The sequence below is a fragment of the Helianthus annuus genome, chromosome 9 (assembly GCF_002127325.2).
Source record: "Helianthus annuus cultivar XRQ/B chromosome 9, HanXRQr2.0-SUNRISE, whole genome shotgun sequence".
In the NCBI taxonomy this organism is placed as follows: domain Eukaryota; kingdom Viridiplantae; phylum Streptophyta; class Magnoliopsida; order Asterales; family Asteraceae; genus Helianthus; species Helianthus annuus.
In genome coordinates this window covers 113,964,987-113,983,423 of record NC_035441.2, presented here as the reverse complement: position 1 = coordinate 113,983,423, position 18,437 = coordinate 113,964,987, and the positions used below count along the sequence as shown (strand labels likewise).

Here is an 18,437-nt window from a genome sequence, read left to right as displayed (position 1 = left end):
TCAACTGATTTAATTTTCATCTCAAAATTGATTAAGACAATAAGAAGTGTTTAGATTAGTAATATCCATAGCAGTTGATACAATGTGTTGTAGAATATTCCAAAATATTTGCATTTAACACCAACAGAATTATAAAAATCTTTGACTTTTGTGGTCAAAAGTGGTAACTTTCTACTTGAATTGTGTTAGGAAAAACAGGGTATAATCTTTTTTAAGTAAACTCTCGTGGCACAATGTTCACATTTGAAACAAACACATATAAATTTTGCGTATGTTATACACATTTTGACCCAAAATCAGGACTTATCAAATATGCTAAATTTAACCTTTCAGTGCCGTTAAAGAAAATATCCTTCAACTTTTGAGGTCAAATGTGCTAAATTTAAGTTCAAATCCGAAGCTATACATAAATCTTTTAGACAGTTGCTGTTTTATATAAACTACATCTTATATCAACTAACCAAAAGTACTAGCTAAATAATCAAGTTTAAACACACCAACTAGCAAACAATATTTAAAGTCTCACCTGAGCATTCTTGTCTATTAGGCTGAAATTCGAACCACCTGCAATCACATTTATGAAATGAATTGTTATTATTAGCTTCACACACACACATATATATATATATATAGAGAGAGAGAGAGAGATATGAAAGTGACCCACAAACCTTGAGGCATAAATCTTGAGTGGGTGGAGTTGAAAATCAAGAAAAAGATGAAAAAAGCAGTGGAAGATTGAATGTTGAGTGAAAAAGAACAAGTGCCCATTTGAGAAACTGGGGGAAAAAGGGGGAAAGAGAGAGATATGTATGTATAATTATGTGAGGGGTGAAAGGAAGAAGGGTGATGGGTAACAGAAATGAGGATCTTTTCTTGATTTCATTCTCATTCAGTGTGAGTATGAGTGTGTGTAAGAAGGTGATGTAAGAAATACTCAAAATATGGAAACACTCCTAAAAAGAGAGAGACGCCTCATCAGCCTAGTTTATAGCCCACGCCCACCTACTCAAAATCTCATTCATCAATACGGATTCCAGCTCTTAGAGCATTCACAGTCGGTCCCCAAAATTTTATGAGGGGTTTTTTAATATTATAAAAACTAGTTATTTTCCGCCTGCGCGTTCCGGCCGGACCCAGTGACTATAAAAGGTGTGTCAGCAACAGCAAACAGATACCGAATATCAAAACATAAATAAAATGACGTGGTAAAGATAGTCACTCCATCATAAAAAAACGATTTTAAATAACCTAATATATAATAATAGGACCCACACGTCCTACACGTTGGAAATTCGGTTGTTTTTAGTTCAGTTATTACGGTGCTAACACGTTAAAATATGGATGAGCTCGGTACCGGTAACGACAACGAAAGTATCGATTCGGAAAATCATCGAAATTAGGTACCGACACCGAAAATGCTCGGTACAATCAGGGGCGGACCCACATTGGTGCCACCGGGGTCCCCGGACCCCAATCTTTTAAAAAAAGTAGTAGATTCGGTATATTAAATTGTATATGGACCCCATAAATACAATTAGGTGGACACCATAAAAATAAAAAGAAAGCTGGTGTAGTGGTAAATCTCCCTCTTTTCCACCAAGAGGTCATGGGTTCAATCCTTGATAAGCCCATTTTTCTTATTTTTTTTTAAAAATCTAGTTCAAACCTCACTTTAACTCGACCCGAACGAGGACCGACCCGAAAATGGACCCCACTGAAATAAAATCCTGGTTCCGCCACTGGGTACAATACGGTATGGTATTTGAAGGTAAAAATCAATAAATACAGGTATGGTGCTAGACCGGTGTCGAACCAAAAGTAACGATTTTGAAAACGCCAAAAGGTGGGTACCAAATTGGTACCGAAAATGATTTGGTATAGTAAATTTGGTACCGATACGATACCGGTTCATTTACAGGATTTGATACGATTTGCTCATCAATATTCTAAATATCCAAGTTAATTTTACACGCTACAATTCATTCATTGCAGAAAAATACAAAAAAGAAAGCAAAATAAGTTGTTGTGTATATAAAACCTCATTCAAACGAAATACAGTTTACTTACGGTGTGTATGAAAAGTAATTTAAACGGTGCAATTACTTGTATTGCTGCGTTGCTACAGGATTTGATGAGATCGGTACCAACCGGTACCGAAAATACCGTTACCGAAATCCTCAAAAGTGGGGTACCGAATATACCTAGTATGGTACGGTTCGATACCGGTCGGTACTGGTACACCACCGGTATTGAGGGTAAAAACCGGTGAATACCTGTGCAGAACCGGTACCGAAAATACACCGGTTTGGTAAATTTGAGACCAGTACCTATATCCGATACCATCTAATTTTAATTTAATAATAAATCACTGTTAATTCTAAATAATTCTATAATAAATCACTGTTCATTCCCTTTCCTTTTTATCATATATAGATTGATTGTAGGTGGTTAAAAGTGGTTGTGAATAGAGAATTGAGAAATTGTTACTATTCATCTGTAAGAACACTGTACACTATTTATAATTTTTTAATATATTTTGAGAGTGGTTCTATAATTTGATTTCGTAGGTTTCCTTGAATAGGCATCCAAATCCTTTTCTTATGGAATCTCCAAATTCCATCTGTTCTTTTTTCTAATTCCTTAGTCATTCCTTTCAAACCTTCAACATCATCCTTGATTGCTGTTTCCTGTACTTTTTTAATTTGTTCATTTAAATCTAATTGCAGGTTTAATCTGAGAGCACATATCCTTTTTGGCTTCTCATGGTACTTTCAACTTAAAGCACCAGCTACTACATTAGCTTTTACTGCATGATACTGGATATCACAATCATAATCACTAAGGATTTCCATCCATCGTTTTTGCCTCATGTTTAATTCTTTTTGCCCGAAAACATATCTTGAACTCTTATGATCGGTGAAGACAATAAACTTACTACCGTAGAGATAGTGTCTCCAAATCTTAAAGGCAAAAATTAACGCTCTTAACTCTAGATCATGGGTTGTATAATTCTCTTTATGCTTCTTAAGTTGTCTAGAGGCATAAGCAATTATCTTTTGACGTTGCATCAACACACATCCAAATCCTAATTTAGATGCATCACAATAGACTATAAAGTCTTCAGTTCCTTCTGGCAAAGCAAGTATTGGTGCGTTCGTTAGTCTTTGCTTCAAAACTTTTAATGCTTCCTCTTGTTTTAGTCCCCATTCAAACTTAACTGACTTGCAAGTTAGTTTGTTTAATGGAATAACTATTCTAGAGAAATCTTGAATAAAACGTCTATAATATCCTGCCAATCCAAAAAAACTTCTTACTTCTGTTGGTAATTCAGGGACTTTCCATTTGGTAATAGCTTCAATCTTTGTAGGATCTACATGAATTCCTTCATGATTAACTAAGTGTCCAAGAAATTGCACTTCTTCCAACCAGAATTTACATTTTGAGAATTTAGCATAAAACTTCTCTTTTCTCAACAATGTCAGACGTATGTATAAATGTTCCGCATGCTCTTCCTTACTTTTGGAGTAAATTAGTATATCATCTATAAAAACAATTATGAATTTATCCAGGTATGGTTTACATATCCTGTTCATCTTGTCCATAAATGCGGCTGGGGCATTGGTTAAACCAAATGGCATGACTGTAAATTCATAATAATTGTACCTTGTTCTGAAATCAGTTTTAGGAATGTCCTCTTCTTGTACTTTTAGCTGATGATATCCTGAGCGTAAGTCGATCTTAGAAAAGAATCGGGCTCCTTGAAATTGATCGAATAGATCATCGATTCTCGGTAGTGGGTACCGATTTTAATCGTAACCTTATTCAACTCTCTGTAATCAATGAACATACGCATCGATCCATCTTTCTTCTTGATAAATAACACCGGTGCTCCCCATGGCGATGAACTAAGTTGTATAAAACCTTTTTCCAATAATTCGTCTAACTGTTTCTTTAATTCCTGCATCTCCGTCGGTGCTAGACGACAGGGAGCTTTGGCAATCGGTGACGTTCCAGGTAACAAGTGGATTCTAAATTCAACCTCACGATCTGGCGGTAATCTAGGTAACTCCTCTGGAAAGACCTCTGAGAATTTAGATACTACGGGGATATCTTTAATTCTTTTCCTTTAGTTTTAATGATTATAAAAATCATATACATAATTTCTCCTTTTCTTGCGTAGCTTGCAGCTTTCATCACAGAGATGAATTTCGTTGACCTTGTCGGCTTGTCTCCCTTAATTGTGATCCTTTCGCCAGTTGGCTTACATACTTCTACAAACTTTTGATCATACAAAATTCGTCCATGATTGGCTACCAACCAATCCATTCCTAATACAATATCGCATCCGGCTAGATTCAGTGGTAAGAGGTTAGCAGTAAATTTATGACTTAAAATTTCTATCTTTCCTTCCCAAAGGATTTCGCTTATTTTGATAGAATTTCCATTTGCCGTCTCCACCAGACAGTCTTGGTGAAGTTTAGTTAGTGGTTGATTGAGAAGTTTGTAGAAAGAAGTATTTATAAAACTTTGGTTTGCATCAGAGTCAAATAATACTTTACCATAAACACCATTAACTAAAAACGTACCGGCAATCACATCAAGGATCATCTTAGCTTCTTCGGTTGTTAGTACGAATGCTCTGGCATTCTTCTTGGGTCATTCTATTGCCTTTGCTTTGTTGTTGGCTGCTGGAGGTAGTTTTCGACAGTTTTAGCGGATGTGACCTGCCTCTCCAAAGTTGTAGCATATTCTGGCATTAGCTTTCTTCTTACAGTCTTCTTCCTTATGTCCTGGTATCTTGTAGAAGTTGCAGGACACAACACACTTCCCTGAGTGCTTCTTTCTACAGAGTTTACAGAAAGATGAAGAAGATGAACCTGTTCCTTTCCAACGATAGGAATTACCATAACGTAGTTCCTGGGTAATCCTTTAGGCTAGATTCTTTTTCTTGTTTTCTTCTTGTGTACGTACCAATCCATCTGTTAGAGTTTTAGCCAGCTCCACTGCTTCTTTTATTGTTTGTGGCCTAGCTGCCTTGACTATATCTCTGATTTCACTAATTAATCCACAGATATAACGGAAGATTGATATTGGTTCTGGTGAAGCTAGTGTTGGTACTATCCTCGCATATTCCAAGAATATGGTAGTATATTCCCTGCAATTTACCCCAATCATTCTATGATTTAGGAATTTATTAGCAATTTGTTTCGTTTCATGAGGAGGACAGAACTTCCTTTCAACTATTTCCTTAAAGTTGTTTCATTCCATATTGTAAACCCTGTCACTTCCTCTAGATTGTAGAATGGTAATGGCTCCTTCGTTACCTGAGAACTTCCTTTCAACTATCTCCTTTGTTTTTCTACCATATTTTACAGTTTTTTTTGTTTATCTATATTTGGGTGGTTTCATTTTTGTTCAATTAAAGTCATATGGGCTTTGAATTTGATTTCATTTTTGTTTTGTTGGTTTGACCGTAAATTCAATTCCAATCTTTCCAGATTAACAATTTAACACTACACAATCTTAATTATCACAAAAATATATAAGTTGCAGGAAAAAAAAATACCTGACAAAGACGAGTTATAAGCTTGATATCTTCCAGAATCACATTTGTCAAAAACAAAGACTACATGTTTATCTAAATCTCTAGTTATCTGCCGATTACAAATAAATAGATAAGTTATCTAAATGAGCAATTGGCAAATACAGGAACTATTACAATTTTTAAAAACAAAAACTACTATGAATTTGTGATTGGCAACGATCAGACTCGTCAAAACTATAGATCAGAAAACTAAGTAGTGGTAATGAAAATGAAAAGAAAGATTACTTACAATTATTGTTGAAGCTTATTTTCCCCTCTTTCAATTTGAGACCTAATTTTTTATATGTTCCTGCCAATCCCCATTCGGCCATTCTCCGCCCTAACCTACGATGTATACGGCTGCAATTTGTCCTTTGAAGTTTGACCTTTCATAACCTATTCTCTCTATCTCCTTCTCATAGCAGATAAGGCCCATACCCATATAATATATAATTTTTTTAAATATGGAGGCTCTATAAATTTGATGGCCCAAGGCCCAAGCCTCAAAATACTTGGTCTTGGGCCGGCCCTGCGTAAGGCATATGCCTTGTGGTCCGTAACAGGACCTTAAGAAGCCAAAGTAATTTTCAATACCTTACGGACCGTAAGGCAAATGCCTTGCGGTCCGTAAGGGACCTTCAGAAGCCAAAATTTGGCATTTTGTCACAAATGACCTCTCCACTTCCAAGCTTCCACGTTTTTACATATTTGATCCCTCTCGTCCAACTTATCGGGAATATTTGAGAGTTGATTGGACACGTGTTACCATATTATTCGCCATGAATTTCCAAGGTGTTACATCCTCACTCCTTAAAAGAAATCTTATCCTTGAGATTTATTCAAATAGATAGGGGTACTTTTGTCTCATATTTGCTTCAACCTCCCCTGAATTTCTAAGGTGTTACAGCCCTACTCACATTTCACATGAACAACCAACACCTCTAAGCGCTGATGTACGTACCATCAATTTTATATATATAGGGAGCCGCTAGAATGAGAACCACCTCGATTTGTAAGAACCGCGAGAACTACACCCCACGGAGCGCCGTTCGCCATGATTTTTTTTTTACAAGTAGATGTGTGTATTATAAACACAGCCGTAAAAAATCATGGCGAACGGCGCTCCGTGGGGTGTAGTTTTTTACACCACAAGTTTGGTGAAAAAAAAAGAAAAAAGAAAAAAAATTAAAAAACACCAAACTTGTGGTGTAAAAAACTACACCTCACGGAGCGCCGTTCGCCATGATTTTTTACGGATGTGTTTATAATACACACATCTACTTGTAAAAAAAAATCATGGCGAACGGCGCTCCGTGGGGTGTAGTTCTCGCGGTTCTTACAACTCGGGGTGGTTCTCATTCTAGCAGCCCCCTATATATATATAATACAAATATATCCCCATTGATGAATACTTTCGAGACAATTTATGAAGGAAACACTACTATATCGTTCCTTTTTAGTTTCTGCACGATTTAAAGGTCAAGACAAAATAAAGTAGAAAATAATAAAAACCGGATGAAAAATATGAATTTTTCAAGAAGCACCCCTGTGCACAACAAAGACAACTATGCCTCTTGCCTCAACTCGCCTTTTGGAAGCAACATAATAAATTGGTGGGCAAGAAAGAAAAAACGGCTAGCACACCCGTGCATAGGCATGCACGATCGTGCCCCACAAAAGACAAACCAGACAAGACAAAAGTTAGAGACCAGAAGTACAACCGTTGCTGCCCCTTTAGGGGCAGCCTCACCATGCACGACTGTGCATGGTAAGGCACGCCCGTGCTAATCTATTCCTGGAAGATCTCGAAGCTTCCAACCGATTCAAGGACACACACCGGCCGGCCTACCTACCTAAGTGAGTTTTAGACGTGAAAGCGAAACTGGCTACGTTGCATTTACGTACCGTTTTTTTTCTTCATATTTCACGCGTCCCACAACATAATTTAACATGGTAAATTAAATATATGATCTTAGACACAGTCCTAGCAGCCTGCCAACATACGATTCACTGGAGCCGAAGAAATAAAGAAAACACACCAATAAACACCCCGAATCCCGTGCATCAGAACGCCATTGCTCACCTAATCTTTAATCTTTTCAATTGCAAATTGTAATAGTTTAACGTGTAAACCAAGTCTTGAATTTAATCAAAGTAAAGCAATCCAACAAAAAGTAAAAGAAAACCCCAAAAAAATCAAATCTTCTATTTCAATTCAAGCATACAATAAAGTTAGCTATGGTTCACCCTCATATCTCTAGCTGTAAGATAAAGGGAACCCATCAACAATTTTATTAAGTTTCATTTTTCAGTAATTATTGTTTCAAATTACTCATAAACCACGCTTTGTAACGAAATTAGGTTAATAGGGATTTTAAAAGTCTTTTCAGTTTGATTGGTTATTAAGATTTCAGTAACGTACACTGAAAAATCGTTGTGTATAAATGGCAAAACGATCAGCATGTTTGTTCACCATCCTTAGACGTCACAAGAATCCCAACAGATCAAAGGTAATAACTGTTTATCAGTTTTTGGTTCTGATTCGTACGTTGTTTGACTTTTGTTTGGTTTTGAACGAAAGAAACGTGAAGAAGTAATGGAGAACCCATCACTGATCAATGGAAGCGATTATTTTCACTTTCTGGTGTGTGTTTTACTTCTCTATATTTATTGCTTTTAAGCATTGTCTTTAGAATTAGAGGGTTTGTAATCATGGCTTTGGTTAATATAAATGGTTTGACGAATGTTTCTTTGTTTTAAACAAAAGAAACTGAAAGAAGATACGCAGAAGCCATCAATGGAGGTCCCAACCCCACCAATGATCCATGGCATCGACGGTTTTCAGTCTCAGGTTCGTGTTTTGTTTTAAGCATCGTTAAATGAAATATTAGAAGGCACAAAATCGTCTTGATTATGGTGGGAATCGAACGATTTTTGTTGGTCGGGGTAGGATATGGTTGGCTTAGTTTTTACATTCGAAACGGGTCATATTTACTACTATGTACTATTTACATTTCAATTAGCCTTTTTATTTATTTTAGCGGTGCGGTTTCATATAATTGAGTTATGTAACAAAGCAATACATTGAGGTAGTGTTTGGTATGCGGGAATAAGAGGCGTATATTCTCTATGTTGAATTTGAAATTTGGAATTTAAAGTTTGCATATTCTCATAGGGTAAGGATAGTGTAAAAAGGGTCTAAAGTGTGAGAAGTGTGAAAAGTGTATTATAACATTATATATAATACTATATAACACCATATAAATACCGTATAACAATATGTAACACCATATAATACCATATAACACTATGTAACACTATATAACATTGTATAACAAATATAACACTATACATCTATCATAGACATGCAATCAGACAACCTATAGTGTTATATTTGTTATATAATGATATATAGTGTTACATAGTGTTATATGGAATTATATGGTGTTACATATCGTTATGCGGTGTTTTATGGTGTTATATATTATTATATATAGTATTATAATACACTTCTCACACTTTTTTACAGAATCCTCTACCTATTCTCATAATCAATTAATAAAGATTTTCCATGTAACAAGGTTGACTTGAAAAGTCAAACTGTGTCATCTTATATGTATAAAAGGGTCCCACAAAATACGAATATTAAATGTTAAAAACAAGTCTTTACTTATGTTTTGGTATATGTTGCTTCCATCACAGAAACCAAATGACTTGAGTCGTGAAAAGAGTAACATCATAGAAAACCATAATTTCTCAAACGGTTTGGACTCGTGGCATGCAAACTGCTGTGATGCCTTTTTATCGGTCCAAGAAACAAGACCAAAATCATGCAAGCATCATGCTGTTGTTACAAACAGAAGCCAAAACTGGCAAGGCTTAGAACAAGACATCACTCACAAGATTTCCTCTGGTTCTACTTACACGGTTTGTGCTCGTGTTGGAGTTTCCGGGACCAAACTTCAAGGCAACGCTGAAGTCATTGCGACCCTCAAACGCGAATACCAACACTCGGGCACCAAATATTATAACATCGCAAGGTGTGTCATTTTTTATGTCCTTTTTGTTCTTTTTGATGCTTATTGGTTAGACGAGTTGGGGGACAGGTCTTCTAACACGCGAATGCCAACACTCGACCCCCCAAACTTTTCGCTTAGTAGTGGAGAGTATAATAGTTTTCGTATAGAATTTTTGGGTATACGTTTTTGACCCCCTGGTCGGAAATCTCAAGTTTCGCTACTGCATCTAACCAGGTCAAAACATACACCTTGTTGTTGCAGGACCACTGTTTCCAAGGGAAAATGGGAGAACTTAGAAGGTACATTCGTGTTGAGGGATAAGCCTGATCGTGTGGTGATTTACTTGGAAGGGCCAAATCCTGGAGTTAACATTCTCATCGAATCGGTTTTAGTCTTCACTCATGTAAGTCAACCAGAATCAAAACAATTTTTCATCATAATGTTTCAATGAGTATATTTGTGTTTTTAATTTGAAATCCCTCGGTAGAGTTGGCAATACCTCCTCATTTTCTTAAATAAAAAGGGGTCAATTAAGTTGTATTTTGCTATCTAAGGGTCAAATCCTGAAAACCAATATATATAATAACTTTAAAGATAATGTCAAGTCACATGTGTCACCCCCTAGATAGTGTGATTTATTCATTTAACAAATAATTATGAACTTTATGATGTTATTCAATACACTAAATATTTACACAAATAAATAACTTCAGTAGTATTGACCTTTAAAATCCCGTTTGATATCCTATCTGTCTATTTTGTCACCTTTTTTTTTCGAGTATTAACCTATGAGTTATTTCGATTTCATATTATTGTCATTCAAGTTACAGGATAAAATCTTACCATGTGTATATACTGCTGACGACAACATCATACTGAACCCTGATTTTGAGGATGGAGTTAACAACTGGTCCGGACGAGGGTGCAAGATTGCTGTACATGCCTCCATGGGAGATGGCAAAATCATTCCTAAATCCGGGAAGTTCTTCGCATCGACATCAGAACGTACCCAAAGTTGGAACGGGATTCAACAAGATATTAGCGGAAAACTTCAACGAAAACTTGTGTATGAAGTCACCGCATTCGTTAGAATCTTTGGCAACAATGTTACTAGCTCGACTGTTAGAGCCACATTGTGGGTTCAGACCCCTGATTCCCGTGAACATTACATCGGCATTGCTAAGTTAGTTTCTTTTCATAATCTCTATTAACTATTCATTGTTTAGGCTTTGTAGTTTAAAAATTTTATGGCTCAAATATAACAATAATAATAATAATAATAATAATAATAATAATAATAATAATAATAATAATATATTATTATTATTATTATTATTATATTGTTGTTGTTGTTTACGACTTTTACTTTGACCCAGTTGAGATAAAACATTACCCGAACTATTAGAACTTTTGGGTTGGTTCATAAAGCAAAGTTCGCAATAGCAAACGCCCTTTAGCGACACTTTTCCGACAAAACTGATTTTATTATCTAGGAAACTTTTTACCACAAACCAACAACATTTTTTCTACGCATTTGTAATTTCCTTCACATTACCTCCACCATATTTTCCAAAGCGTTTTCGACACTTATGCCTGTTTGTTTGGCACGGAAGCACGCAAGCAACGGATTCCGATTGGGTACAATTGCAAGGAAAGTTTCTTTTAAACGGGTTGCAGTCGAAGGTGGTGGTATATCTCGAAGGCCCGTCTCCAGGCACTGATATTCTTGTTGATGGCTTCATCGTTAAGCATGCCGAGAAAACACCTCCGTCACCACCTCCCGTCATTGAGGTTCTTAACTAAACTTAATTTAAATAAATATCCTCTTCACATTTTATTCCCGATTAATTCATTTGTTTTAATAATCTTAACGCAGAATCCGGATTATGGAGTTAACATCATCACGAATAGTAATCTTAGCGATGGAACAAACGGGTGGTTCCCACTCGGTAACTGTTCATTAAATGTGGTGACTGGTTCGCCTCATATACTCCCACCGGCTGCACGAGACACCCTGGGGCCACACGAGCCGTTAAGCGGTCGTTGTATACACACGACCAACCGGACCCAGACCTGGATGGGTCCGGCGCAGATGATCACGGACAAAGTGAAGCTATTTGTAACCTACCAAATATCAGCATGGGTTCGGCTTGGTCCTGGAGCCAGTGGTCCACAGAACATAAATGTGGCTCTTGGGGTTGACAGCCAGTGGGTGAATGGTGGTCAAGTGGAGATCAGTGATTCTAACCAGTGGCATGAAATTTGTGGGTCATTTAGAATTGAAAAGCAACCGGCGAAAGTGATGGTTTATATTCAAGGACCAGCGCCTGGAGTCAGTTTCAAGCTGGCTGGACTTCAGATCTTTGCTGTGGATCGTCAGGCCAGATTTAGGCACTTACGGCGACAAACCGATAAGGTAAAACTAAAAGTATAGTCTAAATATCTAACAAACGTTTACATCAAAAGTTCATAAATTTATTAAAAGAGTAAACTGCAAAAAATGGTTCATGAGGTTTGGTCACTTTTGCATAGTCCAAAATTCAAATCTTTAGAATATGGGTCCCTTTGGTTTCTAATTTATTGCCATTTTCATCCAAAAGCAAAATCTGGTTAGATTTTTCAGTTAACATCCAGCTTTTTTTTATCTTTTTCCTCTCCTTTAATGAAGGGCAAAATGGTCAGATTTTTTAATTTGTTATAATAAAACGTTAAAAGTTATTTTTGCTCTTCATTAAAAGGGAGGAAAAAGACAAAAAAAATTGAATATTAATCGAAAAATCTGACTAAATTTTGATTTTGGATGAAAATGCAATAAAATTGAAATCATATGGAACTAGATTCAAAAGGTTTAAGTTTTGAATTAAAGTGAAAAAAGTAAACAAAACTCAAACTATTTTGGCAGTTTACTCTTATTAAAATTTTCATCCACTCATTTTCTTTTAAAACGGAAAATCTCCATTTTAATAATTTGTTAAGGTTGAGCTTTTTTAAAATACACTTTGTGAATTTCTTAAAAAAATAGCTTGTAACCCATTTGAACAGCATGTTAATTAAAAAAACGTTAAAGTGAAAAGTTTCTATTGGTTATATCACTTTTACCCTTTTAGCTTAAAAAAAGAATTTTTTAACATCCGAGCCCCCAACGTATTCTTTTCTAACCCTTTTGGCCCCTAACACTAACCTCATCCATTAAATGTTATTTTTAACATCTGAGCCCCCAACGTTTTCTTTTTTAACCTTTTTGGCCCTAACACTAACCCCATGCATTAAATGTTAGGGGCCAAGAGGGTTAGAAAAAAAGACGTTAGGTGCAAAAAAGGTTAGAAAAAAAAGACGGGGGTTTAGATGTTAAAAAAAATATTGTTTGGGCTAGACGTTGGGGGTCAAACAGGTTTTACGAAACTTAATATAAAATTAACTGATATACAAGAAGTTTTTAAGATATAACTTTTTATTATTTGATGTATAAAATTAGATTTATTCAATTCGTACAATACACGAGGTTTTTTAAGGATATATATATTTTTTGTTATTTAGTACAGAAAATTACATTTGTTCAAACCGTGTAATACGCATATTTTTAAAGATGCATTTTTTTATTATTTGGTATATAAAATTATATTTATTCAACCTGTGTAATAAATGAGGTCTTTAAAGATGTATTATTCTTATTATTTGGTAAACAATATTATATTTATTCAACTCGCAGTACACGTGTTTTAAAGATATAATTTTTTTATTTGGTATATAAAATTACATTTATTCAACCCGTACAATGTTGTTCTTATAGATATAACTTTTTATTATTTAATATATAAAATTATATTTATTCAACCCGTGCAATAAAGAAGGTTTTTAAAGATATATAATGTTTTATTATTTAGTATATAAAATTTATTTATTCAACCCGTGTAATACACGGGGTTATAACCTAGTCTATTTATATTTAAAGCTAGAAAAATTGATAAAATAGTAATCATTATCACTAAAAAATGTTTACATGATCTGACTACATAGCATTCACTGTTGTGCTACTAAGCGAAGTCAACCAAAAAAAAAACCAAAAAGTCGCCAACCTTAACTTGCTTACATATGTTTTTTTTCCTTGGATTGTACTACAGATTCGTAAACAAGATGTAACCCTGAAATTTCCGACCCCGGACTCAAGCAGTATGTACCCAACGATGGTAATAGTGAAACAAATTCAAAACAGTTTCCCGATCGGAACATGCATAAGCCGAACAAACATTGATAACGAAGACTTCGTCGCTTTTTTCGTTAAAAATTTCAACTGGGCCGTGTTTGGAAACGAGCTCAAATGGTACTGGACCGAGTCGCAAAAAGGGAACTTGAACTACCAAGACGCCGATGATCTTTTAAAACTATGTGACGATAACAACATCTCGGCTCGAGGGCATTGTATCTTTTGGGATGTTGATAACACGGTTCAAGATTGGGTCAAGAACCTTAACAAAACCGACCTAGGCGCAGCCGTCCAGAACCGGTTGACTAGCTTACTTAACCGATACAAAGGTAAGTTCAAGCATTATGACGTGAACAATGAAATGCTTCACGGCTCCTTCTACCCAAGCCGGTTGGGCCAAGATATACGAGCCAACATGTTCAAAACCGCGAACCAGTTGGACCCATCAGCCACGTTGTTTGTGAATGATTACCATGTTGAAGACGGGTGTGACACGAGATCCACACCCGAGAAATACATATCACAGATTCTTGATTTGCAACAACAAGGTGCACCAGTTGGTGGGATTGGGATACAAGGGCATATCGATAGTCCGGTGGGTCCAGTCGTTTGTTCGGCTCTTGACAAACTAGGATGTCTCGGACTCCCTATCTGGTTCACCGAGCTTGATGTGTCATCTATAAACGAGTACATTCGAGCAGATGATTTGGAGGTTATGTTTCGTGAAGCTTTTGCTCATCCCGCGGTTGAAGGGATTATGATTTGGGGGTTTTGGGAGTTGTTTATGAGTCGCGAAAACTCACATTTGGTTGATGCTGAAAGTGAGATTAACGTAGCCGGGAATCGGCTTCTTGAGCTCAAAAAAGAATGGTTGTCACATAGTCATGGACATGTTGATGATAAGGGCGAATTTTGTTTTCGCGGGTTTCCTGGGACTTACGAGGTTATTGTCGTTACAGATGGCAAGAAAACGGTCAAGAAATTTGTGGTCGAGAAAGGTGATGTTCCGTTGGTGGTGCCCATAAATCCTTAAGCGATTCCATTGTTGTTTAAAAGAAGTGTTTTCGTTTTTCATTGTATGTGTTTGTGTAAGGTGGTGGCTGAATAAAGGAAATGAATTGGAATAGTAGTTACATTTATGTAACTGTTTGAAACAAATATTTTAATGAGTGTCTTATATTTTCTTGTATACTCATACAATGGATATATGCATATTTGCATTCTAAACAAAAACCCTATGTAGGTTGCATTTGGGTTAATTCAAGTCGGTGTAATCGGTAATCACGTTTCCAAATGGGCTGCTAAAATGAGTTTTTTTTTTTTTTTTTTATCTTTTTTATTTTGGGCTACTAGCTAACGGGTTGCTAATACTGGGAGTACTAAAATAAATACTATCTAACTAATGATTATGGGCGACTAATCAGACCGATCATTAAGTTTTTAAATCGGTATGAAGGTGTTTATTTTATCATTCAATAACATTTACATAATTTTAAAATTATATATTTAACCGATGATCAAGTGTTTATTTTATCAAAAAATCTTATATCATTTTTTGATAATATTTTTCAGTAATCATATATAATACATCAAAATTAGTCAGCCTAACGTTATCCAACCCATTGCGGCCTGTTATTAGTCAAACAAAGATGTCCCCCTAAAATAAAGTTACAAAATGACTGAACATTAACAAGCATAGAAAACAAAAAAGATTATTGCCAATTTTTACAAACACAAAAATCTCTTGGTCGTTCGATCACATTACGAAAATTTGATGGATAGTTTTGATCACACGCTTCAGTGTGTTCCATTTTCCACCATTATACTTGCACATTGCATATATATCAAATCTCTGGCCTCTTTTGAAACTTTCGGTTCCACGGGGAATTTAAAACACATCCTTCAAGTCATGATCTTGCAACATGTCATCCTTGGATAATAAAAAAAGAGATAACCAATAAGGATTTCATACATGATTACCCTAAGTAACCACCGGTTGCCTAAAGATCCAGGGCCATGCATTGACAGGCGAGATTCTTGTCGGTTCTCGAAGCTTCTACAATTTGTCTTTAGCTAAGAACGAACGTGCTAGGTGTGCACGACCGTGCCTCCGCATATCTTGGACTTTTGTTGACCATTCTTGGGTTGACTTGTTGACTTTGTGCTTCTTGGTGTTGTGCACGGCCGTACCCATAGCCGGTACAGCTGTGCCTATCTGGCGACTTGCTGATTTCTTTAGAATGTTGGATTTTTTCTGCATTTCTGCTTGTTTTTTCACTTCTTTCATCCCGAGAGCTTAGAAACCTGCATTTGTCAAGCAGAAACGATTTAGGCAACATTTGCAATTAAAAAGTCATAAAAGTACTTGAAATTATGAGGTAATTATGCACTAAAAATATGTATAATTGATGGCACATCATAACCCCACACTTAAACATTGCTTGTCCTCAAGCAATTAAGCAAGTAAGTTTTCGAAAAATAGTAGGTGATCCCGATGTCTTGGACATTGCCTACCTCCAATGAATTACAAATTACTAATACGTTTGAGGTAATGATAAATCATGGCATGCCTACTAAAATTGGTTATACTTAGTCTTACACACGTCACAATGTTCACTCAACCCTTGACTATGTTTGGGGGTGAGTTTTTATGGGTGTAACACTCAACTCAATCCGAATGCATGCATGAGTCAAATGTTTGTATGCAAATCATATCTACACCAATTACTTAGCAAATGTGCATGAATCAAGAGGGCTTATTTGGGTGATATGATAGAGTATATGGTGGTTAATGGATGGCGAGTGAGTGAGATATGATCAATACTTTTCATAGAACACTAGGTAATGATCCTTTTGAAGTGGTTGAAATAATGCTAGTGACTCTTTTAAGGTCAGATCGTCAAGACCATTTCAAAACTCATTTTGCCTAATTTCCTTCAATGGTAGATACTTCAACCATCCTCTCTGAACCGTTTTGCGAGTTTTGGCCTAATAGCATCCAATAAGACTAGCTTCGTACCTACTTCTTGTAAGAGTCGTTTCTTTTTGGTGACACCCTTTGGGGAATTATGACTTTAAACAAGATAGTGGTAGGTAGTGGAACAATTTTGCGACCGTGTGGTTTGTAGATAAGTTACGCCACAACCACTTGAAATTCCTGGAACGAACTTCACAAAGGTCAAGTAGTGAAGAAGGGGATCACCTCGGCAAGTCATAGTGGTCACATATGGTTTGCTAGAAGTGTGTCGATTCTCCCAAGTGAAGTGGTCCTTAGAGTGATATCCTTTATCCTGTGAATAAGCAAAAGTTTGTTTTATCACAAGTTGGCTATCACTTGTGCGAAGTAGTGGATGCGGTATTTGTTCTTTGAGCTCATCTATCGCGCATATGATGTGTTGATCCCGAAGTTTGGTTTTTCATATGATGATGCCTTTGATTTAGCAAGAACTTCATTCAGGTCAACCCATCCTTCCTTTTCCCCCATACATGATGCACCTACCAACTCATTCATGCCCTTAAGTTCTTCACACGAAATTTCAACCATATGCCCCTCTTGAATTTCATTTACCTTGAATGATGCTTGGTGACCTATAAAAACTACTTTATTAAGGTTGACTTGTTCTTCATACTGTTTTTGCTAGCTTTAGACAGGAGAGTCCGTTTGTCAAAAACATCTTTTGGTCTAATTATCATCTCCCCAAATTTGGAACCACCACTTGATTGGTGTTGGTTTCTTGAAACTTCTCATGATATTGTAGTTGAAATGGATCTATGTCTTTGAAATGGGAAGGCTCCTCCTTTGGCGTATACCATTCGATGATTTGAGCTTTAAGTATCATTCTTTCATCTTTACTCAGCCCGCTGTTTGGAGGGCGTTCACGGTCGTGCCTATCCTTGAGCACGGGCGTGCAAGGATGGTTGGCAGTTTCTTCTTCGGCCAAACAGACTTGTATTTCTTCCATTGGAGGGTCCATAATTTTTAAAGAATCATTGTGACAATGACTTGAGTAAAGCCTTATGAAATGGTTCTTTATTTCTTTTAGGAAACAAAGTGACTTGTTTGGACTCCACAGGTTGGTTTCTAGAGATGAATAAAGAGGTGGTGATTAAGGAGGTTGTTCTTCATTATGGGGCTCGACCTCATATATACTTTTTATTTCATCCAATTATTGTAATGAATTAGCCGGGCTCCAAAATCGGGTTTGGGAATGGAAGGTGGGCTAGGTGATGATGGTGGGTAACGGGTCGAGAATCGACTGTCTAGGGTGGGTGGTGGGTAAGAAAGTGGTTGAGGTAGAATATATGATGGTGAGTTTTCAATGTGGTGTATTTCATCATGAAGGTTGTGAGGAAAAAGTGAGGGTGTTGATAGTAATGGCTCAAGTGGCCCAATTAAGGGCAGAGAATAGAAATGTCTTCATTCTTCTTAGGCTTCCACACATAATAAGAACACTCATAAATGAGATATGGAACTCTAGAAAATTCACACCCTTCTTGTGCATAATAAGCATCAAGATCGAGAAACTTCATCTGTATATATTGTGGACTTTGTGAGTCCATATCTACAAACAAAACAAAAGAAAAGATAGAAACAAAAGATGAAAAAATAAACTTGTTAGTCGTCCAAAGT

The 18,437-nt window shown here is 36.3% G+C and overlaps 1 protein-coding gene and 1 non-coding gene across 3 annotated transcripts; one reads left to right on the top strand and one right to left on the bottom strand.

The window, feature by feature from the left end:
* Positions 1-333: 333 nt before the first annotated feature.
* Positions 334-6,003, bottom strand: LOC110878227. The gene is made up of 3 exons (XR_004866990.1): positions 5,835-6,003; positions 5,567-5,654; positions 334-564 (listed from the first exon to the last, which is right to left on the bottom strand). It is a non-coding gene; the product is annotated as an uncharacterized LOC110878227 (transcript).
* Positions 6,004-7,915: 1,912 nt separating this feature from the next.
* On the top strand, positions 7,916-14,973 carry LOC110878226 (endo-1,4-beta-xylanase 3). Of its 2 annotated transcripts, none has more exons than XM_022126495.2 (9): positions 7,916-8,094; positions 8,166-8,228; positions 8,352-8,435; positions 9,287-9,624; positions 9,865-10,006; positions 10,428-10,786; positions 11,217-11,394; positions 11,480-12,019; positions 13,725-14,973. In XM_022126495.2, the coding sequence occupies exons 1-9, from the start codon at positions 8,029-8,031 to the stop codon at positions 14,838-14,840; spliced, it is 2,886 nt and encodes a 961-aa protein (XP_021982187.1). In that variant the 5' UTR covers positions 7,916-8,028; the 3' UTR covers positions 14,841-14,973. The 2 variants fall into 2 exon arrangements, with proteins under 2 accessions (XP_021982187.1, XP_021982188.1); XM_022126496.2 differs by having other exon boundaries at positions 7,919-8,094; positions 10,434-10,786.
* The last annotated feature ends 3,464 nt before the right edge of the window (positions 14,974-18,437 follow it).